The sequence below is a fragment of the Corvus brachyrhynchos genome, unplaced genomic scaffold (genome assembly GCF_000691975.1).
Source record: "Corvus brachyrhynchos isolate BGI_N302 unplaced genomic scaffold, ASM69197v1 scaffold70, whole genome shotgun sequence".
NCBI lineage: Eukaryota > Metazoa > Chordata > Aves > Passeriformes > Corvidae > Corvus > Corvus brachyrhynchos.
The window spans coordinates 3533335-3559487 of record NW_008236217.1 but is presented as its reverse complement, the minus strand read 5'-3'; the positions used below and the strand labels follow the sequence as shown (position 1 = coordinate 3559487).

Below are 26153 nucleotides of genomic sequence, written 5' to 3'. Positions count from 1 at the left end.
ATTTTGCTATGTGACCTGTGTGTTTTGTTCTTAAAGCTTTAATGTAGGACAAGTAGCTTTATCTTCAAAGATTGTGTGAATACTTGATGGCTGATTTCCTACTTGATTCTTCTGATTTCACGTTTGCTTCTAGCTATTTTTCCATTTACTATGTTTTATACAGCACTTCCTGTAAAAGTTGGAAGTGTGTTTTCCATTCTTTGATGTTCTGATTGGTAGTTGATAATCATTGCTGCTTAGCCCTGAGACTGACTTCATATATTAAACAAAATTCTGTAGTTTACTTTTATGAGAATAAAAGTATGTATTCCTCTTTATTGTTATTGTGTTTCCACTGTCATCTAAAATCTTCTTTATCACAGGATTATGCGACAGCCCATGAAGATTTTCAGCACTCACTGGAACTGAACAAAAATCAGCCTATAGCTATGCTTTATAAAGGCTTAACCTTCTTTCACAGAGGACTTTTGAAGGTAAATCTATATTAAACAATAGTTTATGTAGAACAATACCCTTTATTTGAAGTTACTTCCATAAAATAGTAGAAATATCATAGGTGTTGATACTATATTTTCTCTCACATAAGGAAGATTTTTAAGGCAAAAGAGTGTAAGCAAAATAAAGATTCCATGATATGATATGTAAATCTGCAGTTGTTGCTGAATCTCAGTAGATCAGTGATAACAGTCATGTTTAAGGAGTGCTTTGAAAGATGTTTGTATTTAGCACCTCTGCTAGTATTTGTATGGTTATGTTCAAAATTTCAAAATTAAATGGAGATTTTCTAGGTTTTGGGAAGAGAAGAGGGATGAAGAGGAAAATAATTTTGAACTCTTCCTTGAATGAGCTAGGAAGTAATCAAGGGAAGTGTAGAAGCTCTGCATGTATACAAGTTTATTTCAGTTATATGTTGTTTCTGGAAGGCTGATATCTAACTTGAGGGAACATAATTGCTCCTTCAGTTTCTAAAATCAGGGAAGTAAGTTCTTCCCCTGTCTTTTTTAAGTTTTCACCATTTTGTAACTCAAAACTACTCTCTGTTTAGGTGTAGTAATATTGCCCCTGTTTCTTGTTTGTGAAGTATTTAGGTATACTGCAGCCATTTTTCATAGGGGAGAGTAATTACACAAGTTGTCTGATACCCTCAGTTTGAAAACTGAAGATGCAGTGGTGTGATTCCTGAAACTCAACAGTGGAAGCTGTCTTTTTTTTTTGACCTATCATAACAGCTTGGGGTTCATTAAGGATTGTATGCAGAACCTGGAGACAACTGAGGACTCATGAGTTTCAGCCCACTATCTTTCACAGGCAATCACTATTTTTTTATCTCTCTTTTTTTTTTTTTGGTGTCTGCTTCCTCACTTTTTTAGCACCCAAGCAGGTATTTTTTTCCAGTCTCACTGTATACTGTGAGAACATCAGATTGTCACTGAATTTTTATTATCTGTATCTTCTTGTAGTCAGAAGAGATACTTGGAAATAATAGTCTGAATTTCTGATTTTTGGTGTAGGCAAAAGAGACCCCAAAAAGTGATAGTGAAAATACTGACAAAAATAAATGCTGTCTCAGTTTGCAGAATAGAAGCGAAGTTTTCTTGTTTCTGATACACAGGTCAGCACATTTCTGCACCACCATCTCTTTCCCCCCAGTTTCTTTTCTCAAAGAAAGCATCTTCCCTCTCTAATATTCACGTTCGGAGAGATTGTCACTGGGGTTTTTCATCCCCAGGTACACCTTAGCTTCCAGTCAGATTCAGGCTGCATGTTAAAGGAAAGCTGTAAATGTCATCTGTTAGGTTTTATAAGGCTTGCCGAAAATTGAAGATTGGGGTTGAGGGTGGCTGTGTTCATTTTTGAGTGAAAAGAGATTGATTTGAATCACTGCTTTTGGGAATAATCATTGTGCTTTTAAAACTTACCTATAGGATATGTGCCTATCAGTAGATGTAGGTGATTGTGCTACATTTTTGTTCAATAGATATTTTTGTGCGTGTTGTAGTGCTCAGAATATATTTGATAGTTTTTCTAAATAAGAATTTCTAAATTGATTGAAAATACCAGTGATTCTTTCCTTACAGCATCTAATTTATTGCATTGTAGACTTTAAGATACTTTTAAGGCATTTCTTAGTAATATTAAGTAATTGATTATTCCATCCTTAATTCTAGGTCTCAAGATTGAATATGCCAGTTTGAAAAGCTGAGTTCTTAATCGGACTCTTTGAAGAGGAATATTTCTTTAACCATATGCTTATTTTGTTAGCTTTTATTTTTACTACCTTGTATGCCTCACAACAGTAATAGCAGTAATAGCAACAGTACATGCTGTTGTGTGAAGATGATCCCTTACTCTGTAATCCCTGAAGAGAATGTTTGTTAACCATGGAAGTAACAAAGAATGCAATAAGACAATTAAAGGCAGAGTGCAGATTTGAAGGAGTCTTTTGGCCTCCCAAACTTAAGATGTGCAGTATGAATGAAGAAGGAAGACTGTAAGGAGAGACTGCTTTACCTTAGGGACCAGACTTTGGTCTTTGAGCTTTGAAAGCAAACTCTGAAGGGATTTCATCTCTGAACTCTATTAAAATGCTAAAAGAATTGCTCATTCCCACTGCATATTAGACAAAGGAATTCCAGCTAAATCTGTCAGTACTATAAAGAATGTTGCAACATTTTGTTTATTATGTAATAATTTTTACTACATAGATATTGTAATAAATTCATGCCTTGTTTGTTCCTTCCAAAGGTTTTGATATATAACTAAACCCATAGCTAGTAACTACTGAGGATGCTGAAATTTAGTGAATATAGTAAGTTACAAATTTTTCTGTTGGTCCCTTTCTGCAGGAAGCCATTGAATCCTTCAAAGAAGCTCTGAAGCAGAAAGCAGACTTCATAGATGCATATAAAAGTCTGGGACAAGCCTACAGGTACTCATATTCAGAAATAGTTTTAAAGTTAATTTTTTCATTTGGTTGTGTTCTTGAAAATGCACTTAAGTTTTATACACTTGTTACAAAATTGTGCGGAACCAAATGTGGTATTTGGTAGCTCCAGCAGCTGGTATGGCTACATCAGAATATGTTTAATATAAATAATTTCTATGTTTGCTTTGTATTTTTAATTTCATCTCTGGTATCTCTTTGAGTCTCCCAGACTTGAAGGTTAAATGGCAGTTTTCAGTAAGATGTTTTTTAGGTATGCTAGATGATTTTTAAATGATGGAAATGTTTAATGCAACATGAGCTATAGCATTTTACCTATTAAATCCTGCTTCAAATGTAGTGGCTTTGGTGCTCATGCATTTATTTGAAACTAAAGAGCTTTGGTTAATCACTATTTTGCTAAAAACTCTTTTTTAGCAGATGTATTTAAAACTAGTAGATCTTCTTTGTTTTTCTAGTCTTGTTTTGGTTTGGATTAATTTTGTCAAATATAATTTGATGTGGAAAGAATTTAGTAATCTTAAAGAAATCGGTGTACTGGATTAAAAAAATTAAGATAAGCTGTATACTATTTATGTTTTAATTTTCTCACAACAGTTTCTCTGTGACTGTTTTTACATGTACAGCTGTCCTTGCACATGGAGTAATTCCAGTCAATACATTTTTAGTTAGTTACAGTTTTCAAACACCATATGCTTTGTTCTTACTCAGCATTTAAGTAGTTGGTAAATTCTTAAAAACATGTTTGTACATAGAAGTTAAAAAGACCTCTCAAAGATAGTGTTTTCCAAGAACGCTTTGTGTGGAAGTTTTGTTTACTTTAGTTTCTGAAGAAATACCATAGGTATGTGTTTTTGCAGTTTAATGTCTGCTAAGGATTGTGAAGATTTGTGGTCTGGGGTTGTATTTCAGAGTACATATTTCTTTCTGGGAGTAACAAACTCTGTGCAGCTGTTCTGTTATTACCACAGAAGAATAGTTGCAAAATTACTGCTTTTGTTATAGAAATTTTCCATTAATACTGTGTTTCTCTTCAATGATATCCCCTTTGGACGCCCTTAAGCAACCTTTAACAAGTAATTTTGTTGTCACTGTTGTCTTCTGTATTTTTCACTTTCCACGTTACTGAATCACCTAGAGAGCTTGGCAACTTTGATGCTGCTACAGAGAGCTTCCAGAAGGCTTTACTGCTGAATCAAAATCATGTTCAGACGTTACAGCTCAAAGGAATGATGCTTTATCATCATGGTAGCTTAGATGAAGCACTAAAGAATTTTAAGGTAAGCAGGCTGTAAGTAAACACAAAATTTAAATGTTTTAATGAGGACTTGTATTCAACAAGTACAACAAAATGGACAAATTTCAACGTTTTTCTGAATATGTGTGCATTTGGACTAGAAGTATTTTTTGTGAAGTCCATCTTAAAAGCTAAAACATAACAGTTTGTAATTAAAAACCTAATTTTGCTAAAACTAAGGTGGTTTCTTTAACTGTTTTATGTTTTTGTAAAACCAAGCTCTGGCTGAAATGTGTTATTTTTCTTTTTAAACTGGTAATTGTGTTCTTGCTAATACTTTGACTTGAAACCTAAAGTTCTTTTCATGTCAGATGAAAGATAAAATGTACTAGTCTGTAATTTTAAGCTGAAAATAAGTTACAATGTTCATCTAATTTTTCTGGAGTATTTTCTTCTGAAAAATTCAGCATATGTTGTGATTCATTGTGCTTGCAAAAATTTTCATGTTGCCAAAATCTTGCCTATCTCTGTTGGCATTAAATAATTGCCTTATTTTGTAGAAAGAACAAAAAAGGCAGATGTTATTTGTATGCCCATATTCTTAAAACAAGGAATGAAGTAAGATCCCTTTCCAAACGAGTCTGTGCTTATCCCAAGGAGAACACTTTATGTGCGTTATTACATGTTCACCTTCTATAACCCAATTTGTAGATACTGGTGTAAATGAAAAGATACTTCAACTTCTGAGATGGAGATGCTCTTCTAAAGACATGTAATTGCTGGAAGAATTGGAGCATTCATTTCTGAATCATAAACAGGAATTTGCTGTGTGTTTAACATACAGTAAATAGCTGACTAACATAGAGTGTACTAATTCATGGAGTAGTGAAGAAATGAATGGGGGAAATGACAGAAAAGATACGTATCTATATAACTAACCCGAAATGAGTTGTTATATTGTCAGGAGTATATTTTGTCTAATTTCACTCAGCTAACATTGAGCTAATATTGTTAGAGCCAAGTGTGCAAAGCGTGTTTGCACTGGCAGAATTTGGGTTTTCAGGTTTTATCCCCTTTATTAAAGCTGAAAATATTTTTTCTTACATTTTCTAGCATTTTAAGTGCTCAGCAGCATTTGAAAGAAAATTATGAGGGAAGTGGATCTTAATAATCAGTATGTCTTTTCACACGTCTTCTGACCAGCCAGGTTGGGTTATTTGAAGGTACTCTTTCTGTCTCTTGATTTATGGGTGCTTTGTTCCTTTAATGTCCTAGAGATGTCTACAGCTAGAACCATACAATGAAGTGTGCCAGTACATGAAGGGTCTCAGCCATGTTGCCATGGGACAATTTTATGAAGGCATAAAAGCTCAGACCAAAGTTATGTTAAATGATCCACTACCAGGACAGAAGGCCAGTCCAGAATATCTGAAGGTGAAATACCTCCGAGGTAAGTTGGGATTGGTTGGGTTTTTTTTGGTTTTGGTCTTTTTTTTTTTTTTTTTCTTAAATGTTTCAAGGACCCTAAAAGTGCAAGCTTTCTTGAAGTTATGGTCATTTTAGACAAACCAATGTACATTCTCATAAACACTGTTGAGTATGCATGTCAAAAAAAAAGTACGCTGATTCTTCTTGTTCATACAGTTAAAACCTAGATCCAAAAATAGAACATACATTTCTATATAAAGGTAAAGACTGTTGTGATACTTAGTTGAAAAAGACTTATTTCATTCTTGGAAATTAGCTAATAGCAAAATTATATTATCTAAAAACAATGACTTGTGAAAATCATGTTGTTTAACTGACAAGCATATAACCTGGTTACTGTTTTTGTGTAATGGCATAAGTAAACTGATTATGCAAACAGTATTTAATTTTATTTCTTTCCTCCAGAGTATTCTAGATATTTGCATGCACATTTGGATACCCCTCTTACAGAGTATAATACTGATATGGATCTTCCTGGAAATTTCAAGGATCACTGGGCCAAAAATCTTCCTTTTCTTATAGAAAATTATGAAGAGCAGCCAGGCTTACAGCCACATATAAAGTGAGAATTTTTATTTTTTAAGGCCTGTTCTAAATGGGGGGGGGGGGGGGGGGTTGTTTTCAGTTTTAAATTGCCATTCTGAGGCATTTTTACAATGTTTAATATTATATGGACGTACAATTTCACTGAGTGTATAAATTCTTTTGTACATCATAAGAGTTGGTTTATCTCATAGGAGGAAGAATTAAACTTAGGACAATGTTCTTCACTTCTCTCTTCACATAATAATAGTCACATATTGTTTGATAGTCTGTGGCCTTACTGATTAACTCTTGTATTTCTTTTTATTTTGTAATTAATGTTAAGAAGTTGGTAAGTTTGAGATGCTCAGTGTAGTGTTTCCTGATGCCCTTATTACAGTTTCTGGTTGTGTTTTAGGTTTTTATTTTGTTACAGGTGTAATTTCTAGATACTTAATATATCTTTAATGGCAGCTCAGTTTCACTGGGTGAGCATCTTCTCTGGAGTAACTTTGGAGTAACTTTAGGAGGAGGGTGACTTCAGTCAAAAAGTAGGGGATTTACTAGAACAGACTTCAAAACTGTGTAGCTAAAAGAAAGATAGCAATTTCTCAGCAATTTCTCTGCTGTAAACCTGTTTCTAAGTATATTGTCATGTATTCACTTAGTGTAAAAAAATTGCCATTAAAAATTCATGGCTTTTGTGTATATGGGATAGAATCCACCTTTTTAGCACAAGAAGTTTTTACAGAATTGTGGGAGAAGGTAATGGAATAAGAATTCCTTTTCTTAGTTAATCAGGGTGAGTGTAATAGTGAAGAATAATGTATTATTTATGAGCTTTATTTAATATCACTTATGAGCAAGTCTGAAGTGAAATACAGGTTGTGACACTAATAAGATCTGCCACTGAATTCAGTTAAGAGTGAATTAATTTGAGATATTGGGTGTAACTGCAACATACTGTGTATGTACAGTCAGCTGGGAGGAGGAATGAGTGTTCTTCATCCTGTGTTTAAGTGTTTCTCATACAAATGGTATTGATTTGTAAAACAGAGATTTGTTTGCCAAATGCTTTCAGGACTTTTATAGCCAAGCTGTGTCTGATGCATGTTTTTCTCCTCTGTAAGAGATGTGTTATTTCAGAATTTTGAAAGCTATAAGCCTGATGTGCAAGAACTCATATGTGTAGCTGATCATCTGGGTTCCATGATGCAGTATGAGACGCCAGGATTTCTTCCAAATAAAAGGATACATAGAGGTATACTGAAAATGCTCTGTAAACTTGAGTGGGGGAAAAAAGTCAATGTAGTGATAATTGAATGCTATATCTTTGCAATCTGCAAATTAGTTTAATGCTCTGTTTCTTTCAAATCAAATAGAAAGTTTAAAATTAAAATATTCATTATGTCAGCAGTTTCTTGACCTAGCTGGGGACTGGAAATCAGGATCTACCAGACTTTGATGTTGTCCATTATTTTTCTGTAAATACATTGCTTTCCTGTCAGTTTTCCTGTCTGTGCAAAACTGAGTATTTGGCTCTAATTGGTTTTCTGTTTCTGCTGTTGGTACCTCTTTCCTTGTGCCTCACCTCAGCAATGGGATTGGCCACTCTAGAAGTAATGCAGGCTGTGCAGCGGACTTGGGCAAACTCCAAAGTTCGGATGAATGGGAAAACCAGACTGATGCAGTGGAGAGATATGTTTGATATTGCTGTGAAGTGGCGAAGGTAATGGTCACAGAGGACAGAGAGCAAACCTGTATTGGTTTTAATAATGATGAGTGCTCCAGCTAACCAAAGGGCTGGAGTCATGGAGAAGAAAATGAACACTTGCTGCCATTCTGTAACTAGAAAGGTTCTGATAAAAGAAAAGGATGGTGTGCACTTCTGAAAATACTCCATTTTTCTTCTTCTATAATGGAGGGAAAAATTCAGAATAGCATTTTCCAGTTGAAGCAAAGCTGTGAGAGACCATAGGATCCATTGCAGCTAAGGGAAACAAAAACTAACAGTTTCAACTCCAGAAACAGCAAATATTTGAGTTGTATGGTTTTTATAAGAAAAAACCCTATGTTTCAGGAAAAGTTATTTTTCATAATCTCTGCATTCTAGTTTTTGCCTAAAATTGTTCTGTCTGTGAATAAAGCTCTGTTAAAAATATTACATGGATTGAAATGTGTGCCAGTGTTGATGTCCTTTGTCTTTGTAGGATAGCTGACCCTGACCAGCCTGTGCTTTGGTTGGACCAAATGCCTGCCCGGAGCCTTAGCAGAGGTTTCAATAATCACATTAACTTAATCAGGTAGGAGAGTTTTACCCAACAGCATTCCCACACACACTAAGGGATTGTACCAAAAATTACCAGCTGTTTGTGAAACAGCATTTTACCGTATTGAATGTGTATGTACTTATTGTTTAATATTTATTTTATGTTTTCTAGTGGAACATTTGGCATTTGTGCATAATTTTCCCTCTTGACATTTCCTCTTTTTCCTGAATTTCAATTGTACAACTGAGTTATAGCAGTATCTAACAAGGATCCAGAATATGCATTATTTTCATGTGCTGTTTTTGTTTCCCAAATAACCTTAAATGTAAAATTTTGATTAAGTTCATCCTAGTTGTAATTTTTGCAAATGCTGCCTCTCAAAGGTAGTGGCATCAGTATTGAAACAATGCTGTTCTATTAGCTTTAATACCAATTTACAGTGGAGAGGAAAAACATAATTCTTATAGTTGCTTTCAAGGTAGGCCAGAGTAAAGCAAAAAAGACAAAATAAATAACCTGTGGAAGATAACAGTTGCACTTTCAAATAAAGGTAAAATTTAAAAGATTCAACCACTGTTGTACGTTCCATCTTCTCCCATGCTGCAAAACTCTGTATTGTAGTCATGACAGTGCTACTTCCCTTGAAGTGGTGCAAGTGTGACAGACTCGATGTGGCAACATCACTGTCAATCACAGGAGCAGAGTGTGTTTGTGTAAGTAAATATGTAGCCAGGTTTCATCCTATTCCACCCCCTCATGGGAAATACTGAATCTTTGATCTGTCATTCTGCTTTTATATATGTCTATCTCTTTATTCTTTGAGAAGCTGTACTGAAAAATGAGGATAAGGGAGACAAAGCCTTCTCAAGAATTATTTCAGGCAGAGAAAAACAGTGATATTCTAATGTTCATATGCAGAGGCTAATGAGGATTTGTCCTCACTCTTCCTTCCACTCTGTGAAATGGACCCTAGCACTGCTAGGGACTCTGCTTTACTTTATGGAGTGGTTAATGCATTGAACTCCAGTGCAGATCAGTTACTTTGCAAGATGTGCTGCTTCTTGAGCAGTCTTGTGCTCAGGCTTCTCTCTTCACTCAAGCCAAGTGTTACATTTGGGCTCCAAGCTGTTTCCATCTTTGCTGTTGCTGCATTTCTCTCTTGTCGTATGTACAGTGCAGCAGAAACCACAGCGGTCTGTACTGAGACAGAGATGCATTCCATACTTCACCTGTCTCTTCATGGTTTTATTTTTAAATGGGAGAGTAAAAGCCTAACTTCTAGGTGATCTGTGTTGGCAGAAAGGCATTAATGCAACAACACTTAATTAATGTCCTGAAACTAATACTGAACGTTTAACCTGGGGAAATATGTCCTTGTACAGAATCTGTCAGGAACTCTTGTTTTGCAGTGGACAAAGTACTTTACTTGTTTACCTTTCATTAGAGAACGCTGGCAAAACTGGCAGTGTACTGTTAGAGCTCTTTCATTCATTTTATCGAAGTCTGAAATAAGCTTCGTGAACATTCAGAATTGTAGGCCCACAGTGAACCTAATTCTAACCTTTTGGGTTTGGCTCAGCCTTGGCTTTTGGGGATCTCATCAGCATTTTGGTTGTGCTTATTTGATAGCTAAGTAGTGGTTCTCTGAAAAATACTCGTTTGGCACCTGTTTTGAAGAAACAATAGATTTGAAGCAGCCTAAATACCACTGCCTTAGGAGTTGATCATGCTTTAGTACTGGATGGTGATTGCATTCTTTTTGATGCTGGAAACCTCTTCTGATTTGGTCATTCTCCAGCCTTAAGTAATAGCCACTTTCTTTGATCAACTTTCTACTGTGATTTGTTTCTGCTTTTGGCTCCATCCTGATGATTTCACATGATGTGAGGGATAAAAATAAATGAACATATTAAGTGGTAATGGTTGCTTTTTAAAATTTATTTTCATTTTGAAGCATGTTCTAGTTCACTTTGATTTCTAAATGATAATTTCTTCTTAACGAATTATGCAGATTTGTATAATTTCCTTTTTACATTACTCAGCTTGTCAAATGGCTGCCAGTTGAAGAGACTAATCAGGCACAGAGCTAATAGCCTTTTCTTGATAACCGAGATGGCTTTATGACTGTCTTTTGACTGTCCTTCAGGAAGATATACTTGTTTTATAGTTAGGTTATGATTCAAAAGTTATCCCATACCCATATGACTAAGGCTGAATTCTTTCTATAACAGTATGGCTACCTGACAACCAGGTGTAACAATAGATTTAGACTGGCAGCTAGCAGTTTGCATGGTTATAATATATATTAAGATAAAAGCTGCTCAAACAAGAACAGCAACTGGTTGGGTGTTCTTCTAGTATTTGTAACAGATCTAGTCATGCTGAGCTCAAGCTGTCTGTAGGTTTTGTTTCATCTGAATTAGGTACCAGGAATTTCTGTGGGCAGAAATACTTGGATTACCTGTCTGTTAGCATAACCATTTTCTTTACTCAGATTCTCTGCATTGAAAGTCCAGTATTGTTCAATTATTCCTGTCAAATGAGTCTTTCATGGAGGCATTAGCATTCAGTGTCTGCTGGAGTTTTTTTTTTCTTTTCCAGAATGGCAAAATGTTTGGAGTGTGTCAGAAAACAAAAACCTTTTTTGTTTGTTTTGTGTCAATTTGGGGACCTTTTTTAAAAGATACAGAAGAAACATCTTGCACTTCACAATTTTGGATAGGCTTTCAGATCTTAATGTTCTGAAGATGCAAGTGTGTCAGCTGTCACTTTCTTTGTTGATCTATAGACAAGGGTGAATTTCCCTTATCTCCTTTCTGGCTTAAATGATCAAAGCTAGTAAGTTTGATTTAAAGTAGAGAAAATGTTTTGGAAAGCTTTAGTTGTTTTCATAGACAAAGCAAGGATTTGTGATCAGCTAAACAGTGATGATATGCTTAATGTTCTTATTAAAAAAAAAGACACTCTGGAACACTGCAACTTTTGAATTCTTGGTGGTACTGTTTACTAAACAAGGAGAAAGAGTGGGAATAAACAGAAATCACTTTTGGCCACCCACCAAAATTCTTTTTTGGTATGACAGCTTCTAGATGGCCTTATAGAATGATAGGTCTGCTTTGGATATATTTTCCAATGTGACACTAAAGGAGAATCCACTTTCTTATACTGACACACTACTGCCTGTTGTACAGAAATTTTTTTAAGACAGATGGAAAATGATGGGACGTACAACAAGGGCAAATTATGTATATTAGATTTGTCTTCATCCTTCCGCTTTCCCTGCCTCCCTTTCCTCTGTGCAGATACGTGTATGTGTTCTAATTCTGTTCAGTTTTTGATGACTGATTCTGCTGGTTTTCTGAGACTAGGCCTCCTAAGGTGAGAGACTGTCAAGTGAGGCATTAGGCAGGGACTTGAGCTGCCAAAAATCACTTAAAGTGGAGAGAAAAAGCTAGCTGTACACAGCTTCCTGTGATTGACAGTGGTTTTGCTTCCTCAGAGAGCGATAACGCTTGCTTTATAAAATCTTGTTTTGTAGACTGGGAGAAGAGGAAGGACTCCTACAAATGCAGTAATGGTATGTAATTTTTCCTCTCAGAGTGGTTATAATCCTAACAAGTTTCTACCACATTTTAATAGAGAGTTTCTTTTACTTAGTTGTCCAAGGGAAAAAGCAACACCTTTTCAATGTTTTTGTTTTTCAGTTACTACTTGTAACTGTTGGGATTCAAGGCAAAATTAATTCAATATACAGGGGCATAGGTGAATAAAGAAAAATATATGTGGACAATTAGAGCAGATCAACATGTTTGGCATGTGTGTATATTGCCAAATATGTAAACTGGAGAGTGTTGGTTCTCCAGATGTGCAAATTGAGAATTCTTTTCTAGTTTTGTTGTATCTGTGAGTCTAGGGAAGATTATATCTTGTACTGATGTCTTTTCCTGGTCTTAAAATCAAGAGTCAAACACAGTTAGAAGGGAAAAAGGGATTTTACCTTGGTATTTATTTTAAGGATCCTTAGGTGCACACGTCCAGGTCATATGCACCAAAATGCACACTGCAATGCACACCCCAGAAGATTGGTTATAGCATTATAGGTTTTCCTAATTAGCATATCTATCAAAAATTCCCCAATGAGAGCCCCCCTCCCCAAGGAGCCTTCCCCTGGATGGTTCTATCTTCGTTTACAGAATGTGTTCTGGAGAGGACCTTGGTGTCTGGGCACACTGATCTCTAACTACAAAGCTTCTAAAATGTTTAGTCTCTCAGCTTGACAAACAAGTCCAAGAATGTAGGCAAAAAGCACTAAGAACACAGAAGTAGTAAAAAAGGTATAACAGGGGTATAAAAGCAAAGGCAAAAAATCTTCATGGCATCAGTACAAATTGGTAATTATATATATAAGATTTACTGGAATTAGGCACACTGAAAATGGGGAAATATGCATGGAATGTAGTTTATCAGAGAACAAAAATTCTAATGATACATGAGTTTGAGCAAGTTCACTATGTAATCCATATTTAAAACGGGGGATTGGCAATTCACCATGTAGATAAACCCTACGTGGTTCATTCCTTTAATTTACAGAGCAACTGTGAATAAAATTGTGTCAAATGTTAACGAGTAATATTTGTGTCCTGGAATGTTGGGTTGAAGAACAAGACTTCAAAAAACCCTTTTTTTTTCTTTGTAGGGGACAGGTCATTAACATGCGGTACCTGGAATACTTTGAAAAAATTCTTCATTTTATCAAAGACAGAATCCTTGTTTATCATGGGTAAATTACAATTTTTTTTTCCCCTGCTTTATTCCCCTCGTAATAGTGATCTGAAATTTACATAATATTAATTTCAGAAAGCCTGAAAGATTTTTTTCTTAGTTTACTCAGTTCTGGTTTCCTGGTAGATATAATTGTTTTAATTCCTTTTGGAGATGGAAGATCCTATTCATTGCCACATAAAGAAACTTAAACTAATAGGAAAAAACCACTGTGAGTTACAGTGTACCTAGAAACTAATAACTGTTTCGAATTTGTAGCCATGGTTCTGTCATGATTGGATCTTCATTCTTTCTAAGCATATGATTTATTAAAGATGTTGGGTTTCCTCGTGGTAGAATCAAGTACAGTTACTCTGACTATTGAGATTAATTTATTAAGAAGTGAGGAAAAAAGAGAAAAGAAGATATGGAAGGTAATTTTCATTGAAACACGTTTCTGGCAAGTAGTTTTAAATGAGCAGAGAACCTTTACTGTCTGTTACATAGATGGGTTGGTAGATGCTGTCCTGGAACTGAAGAGAGTTGTAGACTTTTGAATGAAATAATGTGACTAAAGGTAATATGAAAATTGATGTTGGCATCTGTACTGAATACTGTGGCTCAGTATTCAATAACATAAATTAAAAAGCTCTTTTAGCTTTAAATCCTATAATTTTCCTTTGGCCTGGTAACTTTTATTAAATACTGAGTTCTGTTTTTCAATCTCATTATACTACTTAAATATCAAAAAATGAAAGTGTAGAAAATCCTTGCAACAGCTGAAAACATTTACGTTTTAGAAAATTTGTGATAGTTGCTGAAAATACATGAGTTCTGTGGTAACTGGCAGTCTGTCCTCTGTTGCTAGGAAGTTTGTTCAGAGTACACCCAGTAGCATTTGACCTTAAACCAGACCAACTGGTGCTGTGATTTCTAAAATAATGCTGTTCTTAAAAACTGGTATAGTGTAATTAATAATTATTAGAGCAGTAATTCAACAGGTTTCTTCATGATCCAGCTGTGCCTGCATCTGCAGTATTTACTTGCCTTTGAGGGTACACAGATGCGTGTATTTTGTGAAGAATATTTTTAATGTTAACTCTCTTCTACTTCCTTATCTATCTTTCTATCTTTCCTTATCTAGACCCCCCTGCCCACACACACTCATGCAAACACTGTTTGATGCTTTAGAGCGGCCAATAGCAAGAGTAAGACAGAGTAGTTGATTAGAGTTGATTAGAGAATTGAGGTTTGAAGCTGAAAAAAATAACCTGAACTGATACACTTTTTGAAATACAGGAGAGCATGTGGACAAGTATAAAGGAACTAATTTCCAGAAAATAAATAACTAAGTAACTTACTTCACTATGGCTGATTAAGTTAAAGGTAGGAGAATTTCCAGAAATGCTACTTAAGTTCAACTGTTGTATTGCATATTTAATTTTTTTGCAGTGCTAATAATCCAAAAGGACTGCTAGAGGTTCGAGAAGCTTTGGAAAAGGTACATAAAGTAGAAGATCTTCTTCCCATAATGAAGGTAAATTATAGAAAAACTTTAATACATGGTAAAAATAATAAAATGTGTTCTGGGAGATATTCAGTTCCTCAAAATAAAACCATTGTGTATAAACTTAAAATGAGTAACTGGAAATAGTAGTTCAGGTTATTCCAAATCTGCGTATGTAGGGTTGGACTTTCCCTTTGATATGTGCAAATGGGTGATGTATATTTGAAATCCTTGGCCTAACTGTGAATTGGTAACAAAATGATCGGAAAACAAAATGTAGAATGTAATTCTTTGAAGCCAGCCTTCTCAACCAAGAGGGTTTGTGATCAGATCTGCCATAGTGGGCTCATTCTATGCCTGTACAATAGGGAGGAAAAAATTGATTGATGTGCCTGAAAGATTAGGAATATGGAAGCTGTTTTTACTTAGATTCATTGGTGCAGGTCAGTATGTGGTGGAGCTGGCATGGGGAGGTGGGGGAATAGTTTCCCTTAGTGACTGATAGCTAAAATGAAATCCTGGATAACATTTTCGTGCTTAGGAAGACCTGGCAAAAAAGAGGTGGGAAACTTGTAGATTTTCTTCCTGCTGGTGGTGGTCTTTGTAGAAAGGCTTTGGATATATGACCTGCAAAATGATTTATACTCTTAACTTAAATAGTAAGGCTTGAGCTGGGTTTAAGTAAAAGGTGTTCACCTATTCCCCCTATTCCTCCAAATGAATCTAGGGTGAGCAGTGTCTAAGTATTTGGGTTTCGGGAAACTATGTTACAAAGTATGTCTTTTTAAAGGATTGTACAAGATTTTAACTAGAGCAGAGTAAAATTTGGGAAGAAACAGTCATGCTAAATAGAGAGAAATTCATTGCTTTCTTATCTTGTGTGTCCTCATTGGAATTTAGTATGTAAGCAAAGCAGCCAGGTTGCCATAGAGCAGAGTTCTCTGAAGCTGCATTGCTGCTACTCCTGACAGACTGTCTGGCTTTGGATGTGTTCTTGGTAGTAGTGCTCACTCGTGCACTACAATTATCTTTGCAGGAGCTAGGTGGCTTAAGCACTAAATTTTTGTATGGGTTTTTATAATGTGTTGTGAAAGTATGTTCTTTGAAGACACCCTAATTTCAGAGGTCCTTTTTATATTACTGTCTTGTTCTTGGCTTTGAAAGATGAAGCCAGTGGATACAAACTGAACCTAAACAAAAGTTTTTGCTGAAGAGGTAGTCATGTTGGGTTGAGTGAACAACTAAGTGTTCCCTACTGACATACAAATGTGCAAGTAGGGCCCTGTAGAGTATCTAATATGATTACTTTTGAATTGTAGGCCAGAAAAAAAGCTACTAGTGGAGTTAAAAATACAGGTTACTCCAACAGAATGATGAAAATATATAAACATAGTGCACTGGACATTATTATTTCAAAGTAAATGTCTTAACTGGCAGCAAATATTCTTCCCAGTTTCCATATCTGTACATTTCAGTCCAGTTTGAGTCCCCTGCTTCCCATTCCAAACTGTATAAAAGTGGAACGCTGTCTCATTAGAAGCTTTTTGTTTATTTAAAATAAATGCAGATTCTCTTAAAATATCCTGGATCACAGGTTTTGGGTTAATATAAATAACTGCCTGAGTAAACACTAGTGCATGCTAGTCATTATTAGTGCCTATATAAAATGAAAGTCTTTCTAATAGTGATGTAATCTGGTTATTTGGGTAGCTGGAGAATGCTGTATTGGAAAGCTGGGCTTTTGGCTTTACTTAAATGCAGTTCTGCCTGGTTTATACAAGTCTCTGGCTACAGTGTTACTCTTAGATAATGTAGCTTTGTAAAATTCTTAAACCTAGAGATATTTTCCTTCTGATGAGGATGAACATCAATTGAAACTAGATCACAGTTAAGAAACTTTTGCTTTGAGCTGTATTCTGGAATTCACACCTGGACTAATGCAGACACTTCTTAGTGTAAACATAAAATGGGGTCTCAAATTCCTGCTTTTGCATTTACACCGTTGCACCAAAAGGTTACCATTAATATGCAACTTGGGGAGAAATCTGTACAACTTGAACTGCTTTGTACAGTTGCTTTTCATAAACAGCGCTTTTTATTCCCCATTTAGTTATAAAGTTGAATGCCTCACTCAGTATTTCTGGTTTTCATTCAGAAGGAAATAAAGGATGAATGAAATAATGTTGCTGACAGAAACTTTGTGTTGTTCCCTAAGTTTGTCCATTTTCGTTTCTACTCCACGTATTTTAGGTGCTTCAAAGCAATAGGTAGGCAGTCTGTCTCTGCTACCTCTAATATTAATTTTTTTTCTTTTGAAAGCAGTTTAACAGTAAAACCAGAGATGGGTTCACTGTGAACACAAAAGTCCCCAGCTTGAAGGATCAAGGGAAAGAATATGATGGATTCACAATTACAATAACGGGAGATAAGTATGTTTGCTATTTTCAGGGCTTAGGGTACATGAAGTAATGATGAACTTAATTAGCAATTAATTGTCTGAAATGCCATTTCTGTGTGCATAAGGTGGGTTTTGTTTTTCACTAGTGGCATTTTTGTAAGTAACTAAAGTTTATTCATTTGAGGACTTGATTCCTTTTGTGTTTTCAACAGAAGGGGAATATGGATAACACTGATGGCGTAAGCCTGGTTGACTTGATTCTCTAACATACAGCACAAAATTGAAAAGAGACCTTGTTTTTCAGCTTAGACTATAAAATGCCTAAAGGGGAAAACTATCAAATACCTCAGTCTTTATACATATCAAAATTCATTTCTTCTTGTGAGACCTTGTCTTTTGTGTTGACTGAGAAATCCTGAATGGAATGGAAATTTCTGTGGTCTAAGAGTAGAAGACACTCTCTTCTATTTGAGATTTTGGCCTTTTTTATGATTCAGATGTTTGCAGACATTCTAGCTGCAAGTGAAAATTTAAATAGTACCTGCATGTATGAGAATACATTCTCTGGATGAGATAGTAAATTTCTTACTTTATGGATTCTGATTCCTTGTCTTTTTGAAGAATGAGCAAGTCTGAAGCTAGAAGTGCTGTCCTACTATTAAATCAAAACTTTTTAAAATTAAATTTAAAATTCTATGCATTGGGATTTTTCCCAGAATTTGTCTGCTTTCAATGAGTGGCATGGAAGCCAAACTTCCCTGCTAGAATGTTAATGTATCTCTTGGATTTTCATTTTACATTCTAAATCACGGGCCTATATACAGTGAAATGGCATTAAGTGTATGGCCTCATTATTTTGCGGAAAATATTTTGGTGTCAGTAAATAGCCTAACTTTGTTCTGGACAACCTTTGTTCAGTATCACTCAGTCTGTTTTGATCCATAGTTTGTAACTATGCTTTAATACCAAAACAGTCCCGTTTTGGTAGTTTAGGAATGAAGAAAAACTACACTCTACATTCTATACCAAAATCCTAAGTCTGTAAAGATATTTTAAAATTTGATATTTCTTATTTTTTACCCACAATTTAAGTGAAACACTAATGCTTGTCAGGTATCTTGGTGGCAGTCTTTAGATATTCTTTCAGACTTAGAATGTGATGTAGCATTTTTAATTCAGTGATTTTTGGGGAAGTAATGCACATATCTTCTGCTTAAGGAAGATGATAGGAAAAAGGTGATGTGTAACTGTAGTGGATTTGTAATTTACCCTGGATATGCATCAAGTTCTGTTCAAAAAATTTCTTTCCTCCTTTTCCATCTGCTTAATAGAGTGGGGAACATACTATTTTCAGTAGAAACTCAGACGACAGAAGAGAGAACACAGCTGTATCATGCAGAAATAGATGCGCTATATAAGGATTTAACAGCTAAAGGAAAAATTCTAATTCTGTCTGCAGAGCTGGGGGTAAGGCTGTTCAAGGAATTATTAATTCCTTGAAAAAAATCCTTTTATGCTTTTATACTCTCTTTTCTGTAGTCCCTATTCTAATACTTTTTGACAGAGTTCTTAAGTAATAAAGTTACTTAAACCCAGTTATGACGAATACCATAAGAAGTTGCTGTAATTCTTTCTGTAAAATTTGCTGTGCTTTGCCTGAAGTACTAGAGGGTGTCCAGGCAAGGTCTCAATATCACAGTGTGTTCTGGTTTTTTCTTATTTTTCTCATGGGTCTGTGTTCACCTTTGTCATCATCCCTGTAAGTACTGTTCAGGATTTGGCACATGGTGGTTACACATAAGATGAGTAACACGAATTCATGACAGGCACTAGAACTGTGTTTGTGCTGATTTGATGTGCAAGGAGAATCTGACTACATTTGGGATATAACAAAGTAGTTTGATTAAACATCTGTTAGTCAGACTTCAACTTCACAATTTGACATTTTCACATTTGAAATGGTTCTTAAAAAGACAGTAATTTCAGTAATGTAAGACTTTGCAATATCTGTACCTTTATAAGTTACTACCTGGCTATTAAATTACCTCTAATTCACACTTTTTTTTTTTTTCTCTCTTAGGAGGTAGATGCTGTTTGCAACTTGATCCTGTCACTAGTTTATTACTTCTATAATTTAATGCCACTTTCAAGAGGATCTAGGTTAGTGTTTGTATTCATCATGTCTTGGATGCATGCTGTACAATGTCCGTGTGTTGCAGTATCTTAATATATTTTTTAATATTAATACTATTTTTAATAGACCTGTGTGCCCTTCACAGTCTCTCCTTTTGTGCTGCCATGACAATGGGAACTGACTTAGTATTGTTTTAAAAGCTAGTTTGTAATTGCTGATGGTAACTATTCATAGCTGCATGTATATTTAAAATGATGAGTAGTCTGTATTTATAGACATCAGCTCACACATTGAGAAGCGTAATTTTTAAATTGGAACGCCTGGTTTTCTAATCCATATTGTGTTACACCACTCATTTCACTTGAGGCTTTTCTGAAAAGTGTATTTAAGATGAAATACACTTTGACATAACTTATTTTAATAAAATACACTAAAATACTATTTTAGTAAATTGTTGCAACTGTTCGGGTCACTAAATGAAACCACAGGATAAAGTTCCATATGTCCCAGAACTCTTCAACTGGAATTCTAGTTTAATGCAAACCTGGTTACATCTAAGACTTATGAGTTTCTGTTCCACAAAGCACTTAATATCTTTAATATTACTACTAGATACAGTTCAATATGAAAAAAACCCTGAGATTTTGGGATTTTATAATCAGATTTTCCCTTTTTCATATAGAATGTAAAAATTAAGATAAATTCTGTCTGAGATCCACAGTTCAAAAAAAAAATTAAATAACTGAACAGCTTTACAGTGCCTCTAGCTCTATTGCAGTAGAGTTCATAAACTCTTCTGGGCTACAGCTAATCTTCTTGGGAACAGGAGCTTGCTTTGTTTTCAGCCATGTGGAGTCTTAAAAACTCCAAAGTCTAAAAATATGGTTCTAACTAATGTAGAAACGGTAGTAAAACCCCATAGCTTCATAACTTCAGTGATTTCACTTTTTACATGTTTTGTGCTTTTTTTTCTTCTAAAATAACTAGCACAGTAATCTTTACTAGCCTTCTATGAAACAATGCTATGTTCCATTTGTTTTGTAGTCTTAAATAGCATTATGGAAAGACTTATACTCCATTTGTTGTCTTTAATTTTATTCTTTTAGTGTGATAGCTTATTCAGTGATAATGGGAGCATTAATGGCAAGTGGAAAAGAAGTATCAGGAAAAATTCCTAAAGGAAAGGCAAGTATCAAAATACCGAAGTACACTAGTTCAGTCTTGATGGAGGAAGTAATACTTGTAAGTGTGGGGAAAGAGCTGTAAGAATAAAAAAAAAAAAGAAGTTGCATGCTTATTTGCTGGAGATGGGTTAGCTGCAGTCTGTGATGTCTTGCAGCCTGAGAGTGTTGAAAATTCCATTGCTATTCTGACAGCAGGTGAATTTGGAGATGGTATGTGCAGTAATTTGGATTTGTCAAATTGTAGCAGTATGGTCTCATAGGAATTACAGATCTGTTAGTGAAGCATTTCTGGTGGGCTGAGATGCTCTTTTCAGCTTGCTTTGAGAAGGGTTCTGAGAATACTGGGGCAGGAAAAGTCACTCTTCTGGCACACAGCAGAGATTTTCTGTCTGTACTCTCAGTGTATTGTAGAGCTTTTAGGGCTTGGTAAGTAGAAATGGATTTGCAACTTCTTTTGATTTCTCCTTCCCCTCTGTATTCTGCTGAATTTAAATTAAGTCCTAGTTTTTAAGTGACTCAATTTGAATATTATACCACTGTGCTCAATAAAGTGACTACATTTGAGTATTATACCACCTTGCTCAGTGGTTTCCTTTTCTTCAACAGTTGGGGGTTGTTAGCTGTATTACCTTTACAGCATGAAAGGAGTGAGAACACCCCTGTCTCTTTAAAGTATTGTCAAAAGAATCCAAGTTGTTGAAGAAAATATCCTGCATGGATAACTGAAGAAAGGGTGACTTTCTATTTTGTTCTGGAAAGCCCTGAAAACAATGTACTCCTTTTGAGTACAGTGAACTCTAGTAGGTTTTAGGAGCAAACTGCATTTGCTTAGCAGCAAGAAAGCTTTTCAGTACACCATGAAGCTGGTATCTTCCCCATTCTGAGGGAGTTCAAGCTAAGGTAAAATACTTACGTGGGCTTTCTTAAGCAATTTCTTAGGACTTGATAGAGTAGTATTTTGCTGACTGATTTTATGCCAGCAAGCAGAGTTTCAGTATTACTACTAAGCAGGATTTCTGATTTACAGGAACACTGGGGACATCTTTACATTTGATGGCTTTTCCTGAAACAGAGTTCCTGAATCTGAGTAAACCTGTTTTTAGGAAAGTTTTCACAATGTGGAAGAGGTTGTTTTTCCCAGTTGAATGAAACTGGAATTTGTTTTTTTGCCAGAGTTATTAGAAGGGCTAAGCTGGTCCCATGCTTATGACAGCCTGCATTTTCAGGCTGCTCTGAAGTCAAAGGTGCACAGTAGTCAAGAGTCCTGTTGTTGCCTGGCAGGTCATTCAGTAGCCATGGCCAGTGTAGCTTCGAGTATCGTGGTGGGGTGTGCAAACCCCACACAGAATTTTAGTGCCTGGCCTGAATGCTGACTTCAAACTGATGGTGAGGGACAAAGCAGTCAGGGCACAGACTGGTTCGTAAGCTTACTCCTGTCTTACTAAGAACATAGGTAGCAAAGCCCTCAAAGCCATTCTTCAAGTTAGAGAACTTAAAAATTCTGTAATTTCTTAATATCTTTTTTGTTTTCTTGCATTTTTAGCTGGTTGATTTTGAAGCCATGACAGCACCAGGGTCTGAAGCTTTTAGCAAAATAGCAAGGAGCTGGATGAATCTAAAAAGGTAAATCCTTTTGTTCGGATGGGGAAATAAAATATGAAAGACTGTATGTAAAACTCAAACCTATACTAAGAAATGTTACTTAGAAATTATGAGTTCAGTAAAGGATTCAGTGTATTTTTTAACGCTCTTTGGAATTGATGAGACAAGATTTGCATTTACACACATAGTACTGTATTTCTAGTCTAACAGAGTAGTTAGTAGTCCAGACATTCAGTTATGTATTATCCTCTGAGGAAATTATTTGGGTTAATATTTTCTTCATTTTGTCCAGTGGGTCAAATTTATCTTTTTATATTATGGCTTATCATTAGTGGATCTGTCAATGAGTGAACAAAGCAAGGGGAAATTTTGACCTTTTTTAAAAATTCTCATGGATCTCTTCAAACTACATATCCACAGTAATTTGCTTATCCTTTAGTGCTATTTTGATTCAGAGAATAAGTGTTTTCAAAGTAGATGGACATTTTGAGTACGGAGAATTACATTACTTAGTATAGGTGCATGACTTTTGTGCAATGCTTTAAAATTTTGATTTTCATGTGAATTTATAATTTAATACTGCATGCATCGACAAGGAATTAATATTATGAATCTGGTGCATTTGATTGGTCCCCTACTGGTTATTAACCATACAAAATCTAAAAATCAGGCCAGACACACCATCAGTTCTAGTATACTTCGAAGTCAGGGTCAAGACACTTAAAGGGTTCTGAGAGAGTTGTCCAAAGTCCTTACAGGGCCATCTATAATCTTGGAAACATGGTGCACATCAGGGGACATTCTTGGTTAGTGCAGGAAAGGAAGTCTTGAGTTCCTCTTCAGGAAGGCCAAAAGGAAACCCAGGGAAACTGTAGGCTGGTCAGCCTCATTTTGGTTCCTGGGAAAGTCATGAAGTGAGTCTTCTAGGAAAGCATTTCAGTTTATATGAAGGAAAGGTCACAGAAAGCAATCAATGTCATCTTACGAAATGTTTGACCCAGTGATGGTTCTCTGTGGTAAGAACTGACTTTTGGGGATGATGAGAGCAATCAATGTTGTTTATTTTTACTTCAGCAAGGAGTCCTGCAGTACTCTCATATCAAGATAGCACATTATGGTCTGGACAAACTAGATGGATTAAGAAGGTGTTTGGATAATCAGATTTAGGGGCTATTCAGCACTTTAGACCACACCTAAAATACTGCATCCAGCTGCAGTAAAGACTGATAAACGAGATTATAAACCAGAACAAATTCAGTTGAGAGCCACCAATATGGGTGGAGAGAGTTGGGCTTGGTCAGCCTGGAGAAGATAAGGCTTTGATCTAACAGCAGCTCTGCAGGAACTGTGAGTGTTTGGTGGGAAGACAAAAATGTGCATGAGTTGAAATGACGTTTAGACTTGGCATAATCTTTTCATTAGCAGACTGCCCAAAGGGGCTGTGCAGTCTCCACCGCTGGAGATTTTCAAGACTTGGCAGGATAAAGCCCTGACATGCTGATTTGACTTTTTGGTTGACTTTGCTTTGAACATGATCTTAGATCACATCTCCTGAGCCCTGGTCCAGCTTCCTAGACACTGTGGAACTCAGCAGCTGCTCTTAGTGCCGAGTATCTCATACTGATTAGTGTTGTTTATTATCAGGGGTTCTGAGCCTGGTGAATTTCACTAGACTATAAAATCCCTTCCTAAATGAAGAAGGCTAATAAGATTCAAGGACATCTTTGTCAAACTCAGGCTAAAAATCTACTTGTAAATGAGTCAAATTCAGTAGTCATTAAGGATTGACATTTCTAAACTATATGTGTACCAAGTTGTGGTTTTTATTAAAAGTAGTCTGTACAAATATTGAGACGTGCTTGTCTTAGAAATATAAAATATTTATGGTTCCCACAATTTTTTCTGTAATTCTCTCAATTATGTACTCTTCTTTATTAATCCTCTAGTCATGCTGGTTTTTGTTTTGTGGGTTGTTTTTTTTTTTTAAAGACATATCTTTACCAAAGAGAAACTTCTCTCTTGGGAATAAAGTCAGTTTAAGCCATTTCAGTGCTACTCATGTGTTTTTGACTCCCTCAGCTGTGTTGAAATTTACGGGAGTCCATGTCAAACCAGATCAGGGAGCTCATTTGTGTTAAAAATAAACTTACCAAAACAATTTCTTTTTAATCAATACCATTTGTAGGATAGTACAACCTAGAGTATTGCTGGGTCAAATTAGAGATGTATAATAGGTGAGGAAATGAGCCAAAGTGGAGAAAATGCTAAAGTTGACTTTTTGAGAGAAAAAAAAAACATCTGAAGAACTACAGCCCAAAGGACTTGATGTAATAATATGAAGATAATTAGCCTCAGTGTCTTAATTTGTCTGTAGTAGACAAATAATAGTGGATATGCTAAATAAGGCTGGAAGACTTAAAGCAATACATTTCTTCTTTAACTTCTGCTGCTTTTGAAAGCTCTTCTATGTAGTCACTGTTTTCATTTTGTATGGTGACAGAGGCATCATGAAAAGCAAGAGCTGGTTGTGAACAGCATTCTGAGAATCATTGAATCATTAAGGTTGGGAAAAAACTTTTAAGATCATAGAGTCCAACTTCCAATGCTGCTAATCCAGCAGCACTGTGTTCACCACTAAACCCTGTCCACAAGTGCTGCATCCACACACTTTTTGATTGCTTCCAGGAATGGTGATTGCACCATTTCCCTGGGAAGCTTATTCCAATGTCTTCACCCTTCCCATGAAGAAATATTTCCTAATATCCAATCTAAACCTTCCCTGGCACAACTTGAGGCAGTTTCCTCTGGTCTTGCCCCTTGTTAACATAAGAGAAGAGACCAAACCCCACCTGGCTACACCCTCCTTTCAGGTGGTTGTAGAGAGCAGTAAGGTGGCCCCTGAGCCTCCTTTTCTCCAGGCTAAACAACCCCAGCTCCCTCAGCTGCTTCTCCTAAGACTTGTGTTCCAGGCACTTCACCAGCTCCATTGCCCTTCTCTGGACTCACTCCAGCACCTCAGTGTCCTTCTTGCAGTGAGGGGTCTAGAACTGGACATGGGACTTGAGGTGTGGCCTCACCAGTGCCGAGTACAGGGGGACAATCACTGCCCTGGTCCTGCTGGCCAGACTATTGCTGATAGAGGCCAGGACGCCATTGGCCTTCTTGGCCACACTGCTGGCTCATGTTCAGCTGCTGTCAACCAGGACACACAGATTCTTCTCTGCCCCGCAGCTTTCCAGCCACTTTGCCCCAAGCCTGTTGCATGGGGTTGATTCTTGACACAGGTCCCAAATTTGTTGGAGAAAGAAGTCTAAGTTAATGTGTTAACTTGCAGGTAAATTATAAAACTCACCAAAAAATAACTTTTTTTTTTCTCTTTCAGTATTTCACCTTCTTACAAGAGTCTACCATCAGTAACAGAGACTTTTCCAACCCTGAGAACAATGATTGAAGTACTAAATACAGATTCATCTCACTGTCTAAAAAAAACTATAGTTGTTGTATAATTTATACAAATAAAAGGCCAAGAGGTACCGCTTCATAAATTATTTTGAACGGCAAATTATGGTCAAAATGGTTTGATTTTGTTTTGGTTTTTTTTTTTTAATAGAACAAACTTACTTGACTATTTATCACCAAAGTAAAAGAAATCTTTCTGTGACCAATAATATTAAAAAGGAAAAAATAAGTAGAACAACTGATTTTTCATATTAAGTCACACTCTAACAGAAATAGTTATTCAGGGGCCAAACTGAAGAGCAGTAAGAAGCTTGATCACAGTTATGAACTGAACATACTGCAGGTGAAAATTTAAGAAAAAAAAAAGAAAAGTAATCTTCATTGGAAATAATGCTATACTACTTCTCACTGTTTTTTTCAAAACCTCCGAATTTTGCACAGAAAACTTAGAGCTGTACCATATGTGAGTAATTGGAGAATGCACAGGCATTTCATGTAGTGCAGTCCAGTGAAGGAACAGATGTCAGCTTAAAAGAATGGGGTTCAGGGAAACATCATTTGGAAACAAAACCAAACAAATCACATATAATTACATATAACTACAAACAAAATACATACTACATATTAGAGTTATGCTCTTGGTGAGT

The 26153-nt window shown here is 35.9% G+C and overlaps 1 protein-coding gene across 2 annotated transcripts in view; it reads left to right on the top strand.

Annotated features, from left to right (window-relative positions):
- TTC13 (tetratricopeptide repeat domain 13) overlaps positions 1-25624 on the top strand; it is a 65264-nt gene extending 39640 nt beyond the window's left edge. For both annotated transcript variants that reach the window (XM_017745559.1, XM_017745566.1), the window contains 16 exons: positions 363-473; positions 2847-2929; positions 4083-4224; positions 5457-5631; positions 6075-6231; positions 7322-7452; positions 7788-7920; positions 8402-8494; positions 13158-13241; positions 14675-14759; positions 17049-17158; positions 18459-18594; positions 19208-19287; positions 20368-20446; positions 21989-22068; positions 25430-25624. In XM_017745559.1, the coding sequence (XP_017601048.1) occupies positions 363-473; positions 2847-2929; positions 4083-4224; positions 5457-5631; positions 6075-6231; positions 7322-7452; positions 7788-7920; positions 8402-8494; positions 13158-13241; positions 14675-14759; positions 17049-17158; positions 18459-18594; positions 19208-19287; positions 20368-20446; positions 21989-22068; positions 25430-25553 (1803 nt within the window). In that variant the 3' untranslated portion in view covers positions 25554-25624. The remainder of the gene's footprint in view (positions 1-362; positions 474-2846; positions 2930-4082; positions 4225-5456; positions 5632-6074; positions 6232-7321; positions 7453-7787; positions 7921-8401; positions 8495-13157; positions 13242-14674; positions 14760-17048; positions 17159-18458; positions 18595-19207; positions 19288-20367; positions 20447-21988; positions 22069-25429) is intronic.
- The last annotated feature ends 529 nt before the right edge of the window (positions 25625-26153 follow it).